At 43.5% G+C, this 11,349-nt stretch overlaps 1 protein-coding gene and 1 long non-coding RNA gene across 2 annotated transcripts in view; one reads left to right on the top strand and one right to left on the bottom strand.

Annotated features, from left to right (window-relative positions):
* Positions 1-2,938: 2,938 nt before the first annotated feature.
* TSC22D1 (TSC22 domain family member 1) overlaps positions 2,939-11,349 on the bottom strand; it is a 147,711-nt gene continuing 139,300 nt past the window's right edge. The window contains 2 exon segments of the mRNA XM_031958400.1: positions 2,939-4,259; positions 5,258-5,309. Of these exon segments, the coding sequence (XP_031814260.1) occupies positions 4,002-4,259; positions 5,258-5,309 (310 nt within the window). The 3' untranslated portion in view covers positions 2,939-4,001.
* The window catches only part of LOC116422252, a 44,583-nt gene continuing 37,510 nt past the window's right edge, over positions 4,277-11,349 (top strand). Inside the window, exon 1 of the long non-coding RNA XR_004232811.1 lies at positions 4,277-7,412. This is a non-coding gene — a long non-coding RNA (uncharacterized LOC116422252). The remainder of the gene's footprint in view (positions 7,413-11,349) is intronic.

Below are 11,349 nucleotides of genomic sequence, written 5' to 3'. Positions count from 1 at the left end.
CAGAAGGACTGGTCATCATTTAGGGTGAAAGTTTCAGAAAGCCAAATAAAGGTTCTCAGGATAAAATTAAACTGCTCTATAACAGACAAGCATCAGTTCAATAAACACCTATTAGAAGCATATTATGTTAGGCTTGGATTTATAAAATGAAGAGCCTTTTCACTGAAGTAAACTATGACCCCCTTGGAGAGGTCAGCCTGGCATAAAGAACTTGCCATAGTTATTCTATTCTAATTTTCATTTAAGAAAGGCAGAAATAGTTGGAAGTGCTTACACTACAGTCTGGAAGCTCTGAGTAATAGTCCTCCCTCTGACACCTTATTTGTATGAATGATCAATCCCTTAACCTCCTGAAGACAAATCATCACTGCCCATGAGATGGAGGGGAAGTTTTATACCCTGGTCAATTCTCCCCTTTTGCCCCAATCACAGATGTGACTGGAAGCTCTTGACTCCCTCATCCCCCTTCCAAAAAATATACTAAAACAGGTCCAAAGCAAAATAAGATTTAAAGGAAGACCCTTTCACTGATTTTAAATTTTTGTCTAAAATCTTGCTTTCTCCCAGCATGGAAATCACTATTCAAACCTCTACCTGACAGGGTACATATCCACTATTCTTCCTAGCTGAGACATGAAACTGAAACAGTTGCCTACTAAGCTTTACTTCTTCATAAATGCAGAAAGAAAAACTCTGTCTTCCCTATTATTGTCCCCTTTCTGAGACATCTTTCCCTCTTGAGTGTTGAACCATTTGTCATAAAATAAAAACAACCTTTGTTGTACCAAATGTTAACTTAGCTTTGAGAAAAGCCTATTCTTGGCTTTATTACCAATTTAAAAATAAAACTAATTAAATCCATACCAAATTATGATTTTCATATTAGATATGGATAATAGATTACTATGCATTTTACCCACATCAACTCTCCTCCAAAGTGAAATGCAACATAAAACTAACCTCCAGGGAAACCAAGAAAACTCAGATCATAGAATTCTACAATTTTACAGTTGGAAGGGACCTTAAATATCATCTAGTCCCATCCCCCTCCTTTTACAGATAAGTTGAAATCTAGAGTAGGTGGAGAAATAAAATATAAAAAAGCTTAGTATTTTAAATAATCCCCAATACTGATGGTGAGTAAAATTCTAGAATATTTAATTCTGTCCTGTCCATTCTCATTAGTATGTCACCGTCCATAGACATAAAACCTAGATTTTAACTTGACCTAAAGTGCTTTCCTTCAAAATAGTAAAAATAAATAAATAAATATATATATATAAAACAATGCAAAAAGTGGGCTGTTATGAAATTAAAAGTTATCTTGAAATTGAATTCATAATGGCATTGCATATTTTCTCTCTCACCATGTGGGGAAATGTCTGAAGGGGGAAAAAATCCCTCTAAAAAAGATTAATTTTCCTTGAAAAAAAAATTAAGAATCAAATCAATAAATCATAAACATTTGATTATTAAAACATACAAGATGTATAGGTTTTCCTTGCAATCATTAAAAAATTCCTTGTTGTGTCTTTCTTTGATCAGGTATTAGGGTATTTACTGCCACAAATGATGCCAGACACCCAATACATTTTGTATCCTATTCCCTTTACCATCAGGTACCCGTATTTTATTAAGTGTGATAATCAATTATAAACTAGTTAAAGCAAATTTCAGACATGAAGCTCTACTTAAGGATTGGGCATAAGTTATTTAGAAATGATCTTAGGAAAGAAACATAGAACTCCAAATTATTTATTGACTGATCAAGCAGCATGTTTAAAACTGGCTTGTCAATCTTTGCTTTGGTTTTAAGCATTGGCCACTTATTTTTAGATGAGGTAAAGCTTTTGGGGCACTATTTTTATGAATAATTTTTAGACCAAAACAGCATTTAATTTAAACCCCAATATAAACTCGAATATTAGGGGGGAAAAAAACCTATTCTTGTTTATGTTCAGTATCTCTATGGACCTGCTCCAAAAACACAGCTAGCTTTTGCAAAGTGTGCTCTGGGCTATGGGTTGGAAGAGATTTGTCAATTAAAGTGAATGTGAATTTTCACTAAGACAGTACTTAAAAGTGATGTTCCACAGTAAATGCATGTACTTAATGTCAAGTTGATTTTAAATCTGTAGTTTTAAAAAGGTCCAAAGAATTTTACTTAGAATCAGGCATAGGGTACTTTCTCCAGCATTTCAGGCCCACCAAGGCAGCATTCTTCCAAATCCCTGCAAATGGTAGTAGCCCTGCTGTGGTGGGTTCTCTACTAAAAACATCAACAAGAACAAGGTATTTCTAAGCAAGCAAGTGGAAGTTCATACCGTTTCTATACAGAAATCATCTATAAGAGCATTTCTTATTTCACTTAAAATGAGAGAAAGGGGACTTGGCCATTTAGAACTCTAGGCAAGTCAAAATCAACAAGCGCCAGCGTTTGTTCTTTTCCGGGCTGGGCGATTCCCTCCACTTGTTACAACCTCTCGTGTTAGGGCATAGCCCCCTCCCCCCACCTTCTCTCCCAAACCCTCGGAAGGTATCTCAGGGATGCCAGGCTTTGGCGTTAGGGAATGCCCGGGTCCACGTGAGGAGGCGGGGCTGGTTGCTAGGCAACCGCCCGGCCCAGGACCGCTTACAAAGCGGCTCCCCGCCGCCTCCTTCCCCGAGGTTTCAGGGCCAGGGCCGGTCCGGGAGTGCCATTCGCTTATTAGAAGCTACTCACTCTTCTTCTAATTCAAGATTTTATTTCTATATTTGGGATAAATACTGTTCCCACTGCAGGAAAGGGTTGAGGGAGGGGAGCACTATTCTCCCTACTTCCCTCAGTCTCTCAGCCGCTCCTTAGAGGAGGGCCGCTTTTCTTTTTAAACATTTTTGATCTTCACGCTTAACTAATTCGTGGAGGTTTCTCGTCACTGCGTAAAACCTTCAACATGGAAACAGTTTATCAACATTGTATATGCTTTATTGAAAGTTGACAAGCGTCACAGTTAAATACAGGGACCGGTTACAACTGTTTAGAGAACATGCACAAAACATATGCACATAACTACTATACAGGTAATATGCAAAAACCCAGGCTGGCAGATTCATTTCCTTCACTAGAATCAGTCATATTGGGGAGCATTTTAACTGTCTTAACCAACAACTTCTGTGAACAGGGGTTTAAGTCAATATTAATCAAGCAGCCAGGGAATTTCAGAAATTACACAAACAGCATAAATCTTCTAAATTCCAAACATTTGCTTAGGTGCACTTTTTCTTCATGTAGCATATAATATATATATATGCATATATATAATATATATAAAAAAAGACTATTCAAACTTCAGATCAATGTATCAACTAAATTTCAATCTGTACAACCTAAAGTAGTAGTTACAGTCTTCTATTTTACAAAATACTTACACTACATACACAGATATACATTAGGCAAAATAACCTTCATTGTAAATTAGCCTAGGTCCCAGCTACCCGTCACCTTTTCAGTGGCTCTAACAGCTCGGTGCCGCCCGCTGCTTCTTCAGCAAAGCAGCCCCAACACTAGAGGGATGTGGTGATTCTGGTGACAGTCGTCGATCGGAATACTGAACTACAGGGGTCTCCACACTTTAGGTGATGCTACGCGTCGGTCCTTACTTTGTCTCCCCTTTCAAGGTGCTCCCGAGCGGGCACGCCCGCAGCCCGAGCGCGGCCTCTCCGGGCGCCCAGCGTCCAGGTCCTTGGGCTACAAAGCCGCCGGGGAGAGGCGCCGGCCCCGCCGCGGCCCCGGCGCGGCGGTGCGAGTGCTCGGACACGGCGTCCCCGGCCTAACGGGGTTCTTCGAGCCAAAAGCGGGTGAGTGTTTAATACTGAACAAAAAGTGTCATGGTGTCTGTCGGCGTCGCGTCTGTCCCTCGCGCAGCGAGCGCACAGAAAGGGCGGCGTGGCGGCGGCGCCTGCTAGCCCATCTCCTTGGGCCGCAGTTCCGAGTGCTCCGGCCAGGCGGCTGGGCCGGGGGGCTACGCCGAGGGCCCCGAGCCCTGGGACGCCGGCTGGGCCGGGGGCTGCGTCGTGCCCTGGGGCTGCGAGGTGGCCGGGGGGGAGCCCGTCTGCAGCTGGGCCTGGAACTGGGCGAGTTGCTCGGGGCTGGCCAGGGTCTTCAGCAGGTTGTTCTCCTGCTCCAGCTGCGAGTTTTTCTCTATCAGTTCTTTAATTTGCTCTTTGAGGACCTCCACTTCCTCTCGGACTGCATACATCAAATGGCTCTTCACCAGATCCTGCAACAGAGAACAAAGTCGGCACTCAGGGGCGGCCCGGGCTGGCCGGCCCCGCGCGCCCGGACCTGACCTACTTCGGGCACTCGCAGGCTCAGGGCCGAGGAGGAGCCCGCAGGCCGGGCGCCCGCGGGCCGGGGGGAGGGGGAGCTCTGGCCGCGGGGGTCCCGGCGCTCGGCTCGCCCCGCCCCCAAGCCCGGCAGCCGCGCCGGCAGCCTCGGGCCGCCCCCGCCTCCTCCTCCTCCGAGCGCCGGCTGCAGCTAGTTCCGACGGAGCATGTTGCCGCATTTCCCTCCCCGCCTCCCTCTCCACTCCCGTTTCGTGACTAGGCCTTACGTCACAGAAACCTGGGCAGACAGCGGAGCCAATAGGAGCGCGAGATATTTATAGCTCCGAATTAAAGGTTCCGAGTTTGCCTAGCAACAGCGGGCAGAGAATCCCGTGAGAAGAGCCACAGGCGCCGCTCCAATAACAAAGAACAGCCGAGGCGGAAATAAAAAAAATAGGAGAAAATCGGGCATAGGCTCGGAAAACCAAACTTTTCTCCGATGGCCCCAGAAGGAGAGGGGGCCGGGCGGTGGGGGGGAAGGAGAGAACGCTTTTGAAGGGCACGCCGCTGCACGCGGCCCCCGCAGACCCCACACCGGTGGGCCGGTCCGGGACTCCGCTCTAGGGGGAAGGGAGCCGGCAAGCTACAAAATAACACGCCCAGGCGCGGGGCCTTAGCCCCCTTTCGTCGCAGGAGAACCCCACGTTATGTAAAACCCTTACATAAAAGGAGCAGAGGGCCTCATCTCCATCCGCCCAGCGGCTTACGATGGACTAGGCTGGCGAAACGTGGATCTGGTTTCTTTAATCGTTCGCCCGGCAATAACCCACATCACCGTGAAAATCGGATGCACCAATTCCACCCATATAACAGCTCTCGATTCTACTGGAGTCCCCTATAATTTAAATATGCCATCTTGGACTGCATTTATATCCATCAACACATTACGTACCATAGCTTGTTCGATTTTGTTGTCAATAGCGACCACACTTGCACCAGAGGAGCTAAGGAGAAAGGAAAAAGCAACCATTAGTAACTGAATTATTTTTAAAGACTACACAAATCTCACGATATTCCTTATTTTTTAACTCTTCCCGCTAAGATGCCTGCATGAAGTGCAAAACAACAATCCCCTTGCTCCTCTCCCCAGTATTCCAACATTTCCCTTTTAGTAAACCACAAAGAGCTAAATTACATAATGCAGGGAAAGCCAATTCCCCGAAATTAAAGGCCTAAGAGGGGAAGGCCACTAAAAATGCTCCAAAAAATCCCTACATGTATGTCACCGCAGTTCTCAGCATCATCCAATGCAATGGACAAAGGACTCGGCGCTGAAAAAATTCACCTGCATTATAACGAGTAATTCGCTAGTAAACTATAAAGATCCTATCACAGTCAACATTTACCTGCTGTCAAGTCTCACAGAGGCGTTTTCAGTGCCCAGTAAAGACGACAAGAAAGAGATCGAGAAATGTCTTAGTTGATAAACTCCTAGATCCATTGCCACTGATCTACACCATTGGGCTTTCATGCAATTGCAGCCAAAAAAAAACCCCACGAAAAATAAAATGCAATGCCAGGCTCCTTGCTCGAGCTATGTAAGATCTTCTGGCCTTTCTGCAGAAAAGACGGCTGGTGCTCTGCTTTGAAAAGAAATAAATAACCCTGTGGCCGCGAGGCGTCGCGGACCTGGGAGGGAGCTGCTGCTGGACTCTGCCGCACCAACAACTCTCGCAGAGCAGCAGCGAGGTTCTGCTCTCTCGCTCGACTGAAGACCTGGTCTCCAGCCTCAGCGTAAAATATATGCCGAGAACAGCAGCAGCTATTGGCTGAGAGAGCACGGGGAACCGCCCTCCTCCACCTCTCCCTCCTTCCTCCTCCCGCTCCGGTCGCGGCCGCCCCACCCCCACTCCTCGGCAGTTCCTTTGGGATAGGTCCGCTTCGGTATCCCGCAGTGGGGTTGGGGGGGCGGGAGGGGGGGGAATAACCTAATACCCTAATTGTCCTCCGAAACCCTAAGACATTGCCAAGTTCAACCAAAAAGAAAACAGTATTGGGGTTGAACCGTGGGGTCGGGGGCGCCCATGTGCTTACGTTTAAGGCCGCGCTAGCTAGCTCGTCCAGCGCCGCGGGCCCGACTGCCCAGGCTGCCTCCGTGGGCCCCCGCCCCTCCCCCCGCTTGCCCGAGCGCCCACTGAGCATGCCCAGCAGCGCGGCCTGCCGGCGGGGTTAGGCTGCCTGGAGCCCCACTCCGAGCGGCGGCGGCCCGGGGCTCGTGGCCCCTAAAGCCTGATCCAACGGGGCCGGCCGGCCGGGTAAAGTCTAACTAGAAAGTCACCTCGGCCGTGGGGGAAGAGCGTCGGGCCCAGGCCTGAGGGGCGCCCCCCTCCTTCTTCCAGAGACTATTTTCCCATCACCTGCAAAATTCCAGCTCTCCGAAGTCTCCGGACCGAGCCGCAAAGGAGAGGCGAGGGGGCTGCCGGACACAAAGGCCCGGGGCAGGCGGGGCCGAGGCCCTGCCCTGGGGCGGGAAGGCCGTGGGGGAGGGGGCTCCGAGGCCTGGAATCGGCGAGCGCGAGGCCACCGCCTCCTGCAACCCCCTCCCTCCAGGCCCCTCTACCCCCGCCCCGCCGGACAGCCGAGGAAAGGCAGAGGTTTAAACGCTTGCAACTCGGTGTCAAATTAGGGTCTCCCAGGCCCCCGGCCCCTCCTCCCAACCAAAAAGAAGAGATGCTGGCTGGGGGATTTTCACAAAACCGAGGCAGGATGAACTTCAGTTCCTTTATCGATATAAAATATCTGCAAACGTGCATCCCACGGGAAACAATTTGATTTCCAGTTAAATGTAAAGTGAGTTTGGAAATAGAAACGGATTACAAACTAATCTGAGAGGCAATAGATTCGAAAGGCCGGATTTCACTTTACAATACTGCCCTCTACTGGCAAAAGACCGTATGAACACAAACATCACCCACAAATGAGATGAGGCAAGCTCATGCCATCAAAAAATAAAGCCTCCTTAGAAATGGGTCAACGTAACCACAAATGCATTTAAAAAGACATTCCAGAAAACACGTTTGTGCTATCCCCGTTCCCCCTTCAAAAAGGTAACTTCCGATCCTACAAGCTAATTTCGAAAATAACCACTCTAGTTCGAAACATTAAAACGTGTTTATGATTCCTCTTTTGAAAATGCTTTTGAAGCACCCAGAGGTATGCTAAATTCAACCTGTATGAAGACCTACTACATGCAAGGTGCCAATAATGATCTTTAAGTACCCTCCCTCACGGATGGTTGCCCTAAGTGTGTATCCCAAAGCAGGTGAACAAAGTAGGTTATAGCGATCTAGGAAATTAATAATTTGCAATGAAACCAAAACCAACAACAGTATGCAACATAAAATAATACAAGGTTCAAAAAGATTACAATATCGAAATTCAGTGTTTTTTTAAGCTGACCATTAATTGAATCACACCTTGTACGCACTACAGCATTTTTAAAATTACATATATCTAGACAGAACAGACTTCTGAAATATGTTCACAAGCACAGGTTCGTGGAGAGAGCTGGAAGAGGAGTACATGGAGAGCTGTACTCTGGTACAATTTACAGATGAGATGGGTTAATCCAAGACCACGTTACAATATCTCCCTCCTGAGCTCTAGTCAAGAACTATCAATTATCCATTGACCATTTAAAATGGGATATTCCATTAGTATCTCAATTTAAGTCTAAAATAGAATTCATTCCCTTTTCCCAAAACTCACCCCTTTCAAACTTCCTGAACAGTCAAAGGTACTGCCATTTTTCCAACCATTCATGCTCATAATCAAGGTGTTATTTTCAAGTGGTTTGCCTGACTCAAGCCTTTCCAGATTCCAATCTTTCCTCCATGAAGTGCAGTACATCACTTCCAAAAGGTTTTCTTAATTTGTGGATCCAATCATGTCACTCTCCTCCTCAATATTAATTTTGGTGACTCCCAGCCACTTCTAGAATCATCTCTGTAGGAATTTACACTAACTTTTCTAGCCCTAGGATAGGATTAGAATTAGCCCTATGAGTTCTTATCAAGGAATACTCTAGTGCAGTCTGTGTCCCACAGGGTACTCCCATGCTCCAATTAAGCCTGCATTTCCAACTAATTTCTTCCTTTTAGAATAACTAGTGCATTTGAAGGCTCAACTCAAAGCACCACCATCTAATGAAGGCTACATATGTATATGCTATTTCCCTCAGAAAAACTAAAAGCTCTTTAAGGGCAGGAATTGTCACTTCTGTCTCTGTATCTATAACACATGTCCTAAAACACTTTTTAATACATTGATTTATTGATTAAAATTTATCAAATTAAAAAAAAAAAGCATTTGGAGCTTTAAGGCCATCATTTAATGAGAACCAATACATGCATCAAGCTATAAAATTCCAAAAGCAACAAAACATTTTGTCATTAAAATAAAAACCTACTTTTGCTTATTATGAAAAAATTTTAAAATAGTGATTTGTCTTAATACAAATTAAATGTTCATTTTTTTTATAAAGTTGTCCACAAATGGAAACTAACCAGTATCACATTTCTACCACTACACCATTTTGCAGACTGATAATCTTAGAAAGTGAGGTTGAAGGTGAAGATAAAAATGTTTAAAAATATAATTTGAAAATGGGAACAGACTGGATACTTTCTTGGGGTTCCTTCCAACTATGAGTTTTAGAGAAACCAAGAGGAAGTGACTAGGTGGACTACTTTAATTTGCAGAGCAATTTGGCTGTAGATAGAATCAGAATTCCTAGGCCCACTCATCCTTTTCTCTAATCAAAGTCATTTTGTCAGAACATCATGACAACCGTAATAATTAAACAGAAAAAATGAACATAGAACTACAAAAAGTTCAGAAGGTAATGTGTTTTCTATTTATAAATGTTACTCTCCTCCATCGCTAGGATTAGCGTGTTTCCTTCCTTCTTTCTTCCCCTTCTTCCCTCCCTCCTTCCTTTTTTTTTAATAAGAGTTGTATTTTCCTTCTGTGTATAAGAAATGAGCAAATCATTTCGAAGAAAACTTTTGGAAAGGTAGAGGGAGTATGGTTTTAATGACTAGCCTAAAGAGTATAAAGCTCCCTTATCCCCACCCCTAAAAATGTGATCCACAATAGATAGATAAATAAATGAGGTTGTGCCTTTAAAATTATGATATTATAGCAGTCTTATAATTTTTCACCTTAAAAAAACTTTTATTTTAGAAAGAAAGTGACTATTAGGTGGAAAAAGAAAGATGCACAGACAAATCTAAAGATTCATATGGTAGAAATATCTTTAGTCAGGAAATCAGGAAACTTGGGTTCTCATCCCAGTTCTTTTCACATTAATTAATTGTGTGAATTGGAGAATCTGCGTTACTTCAGTTAGATTATGAGCTTTTTAATTATCTTTTCAGTTCTAAAATTTTAAGATTATAGAATTCAATTTGATTTCATATTCTGTGAAATTGTTTCAATGTATAAACTTCACCTAGTGATTTACCAGCTTTTCACACAGAACTGTGACTATGCAGTATTAAGAAGCCAGGTCATATATATGAATGTTATAGAATATTATTGTTCTACAAAAAATGACCAGCAGGATGATTTCAGAAAGGCCTGGAGAGACTTATATTAACTGATACTGAGTGAAATGAGCAGAATCAGATCATTGTACGGGGCAACAAAGATTATATGATGATCAATTCTGATGTACGTGGCACACCTCTCAACAATGAGGTGATTCAGGCCAGTTCTAATGATCTTGTGATGAAGAGAGCCATCTACACCCAGAGAGGACTGTGGGAACTGGGAGTAGCATTTTCAATCTTTTTGCTGTTTTTTGCTTGTATTTTATTTTCTTTTTCATTTTTTTTTCTGGTTTGATTTGATTTTTCTTGTGCAAGATAATTGTATAAATATGTATATATTGGATTTAACATATTCGACTTCTTGCCATTTAGGGAAGGGGGTGGGGGAAGAGGAGGAAACTGGAACACAAGGTTTTGCAAGAGTTAATGTTGAAGAAATTTAAATATATATATATATATATATATATATATATATATATAAAATAAAATTTTAAAAATTAAAAAGAAAAAAAAAAGAAGCCAGGCCATGAGGCTGGAAGGCCTACACTGTTAAAGACCCTGCCCAAGACAAACAGGTCCAAGCAGTAGCTGGAACTCAGAAATAGGCCCTCTGGTTCCAAATCCAATATCCTTTAGAACAGTACTTAAAATTCTTGCATAATTTACTAAGCTAAGACTTTAGATTTTCATAAAAACCTATCTCCAAGTTATTCTAATCAAAAACCATGACTGCTAGAAAATGACTGTCCTATGTCCAGGAACTTAAAATATTAAGCATCAGTGTTCTGGAAATTAGGCCATTGGGCTTCTCCTCACTTATGAGAATCATGTGACCCCCTGGGCACCTGACTTGACACTCACTTGCTTATCTATAAAATTAAAGATTTTATTCATGTTTCTCTAAGATTCCCTCCAATTCTGACAATCTCTAAGTGTTTGGCACTAGGAGACATAAAGATAATCAAAAAGCACAGGGATTTTGGAAGCCATCTAGGCCACTCTATATCTGAAAGAGGATTAACTTCTTCTACAATATACCTGATAACTGGCCATCCAGATTTTGTATGAAGTGCTCAAGTGAGGGTAATCCACTACCTTCTGAGGATAAGGGAGCTCATCTCACTTTATGGATAGCTGCAATTGTTAGGAAGCTTTTCCTTAGTTCAAATTTTCTCTGTTACTTCTACCTTCTACTCATCATTCTGGGGCCATATAGAAGGGAAACAATCCACTTTTTATGTGACAGTTCTCTGAATGCTTATGATAGCTGCTTCATGTTCTTCCAAAATCTTTTCCTCTCTAAGCAAAACAGACCCAAATACCCTTAACCAATCCACCTGTGGTTTGAACTTGACACCCTAAAACATTCTCCCCCGAATGCTCTCTTGCTTATCAATGTCCCTCCTATATTGTGACTCCCAGAACTCCCATA

This window comes from Sarcophilus harrisii, chromosome 3 (assembly GCF_902635505.1).
Source record: "Sarcophilus harrisii chromosome 3, mSarHar1.11, whole genome shotgun sequence".
Lineage (NCBI taxonomy): Eukaryota > Metazoa > Chordata > Mammalia > Dasyuromorphia > Dasyuridae > Sarcophilus > Sarcophilus harrisii.
This window is presented reverse-complemented; position numbering and strand designations above follow the sequence as displayed.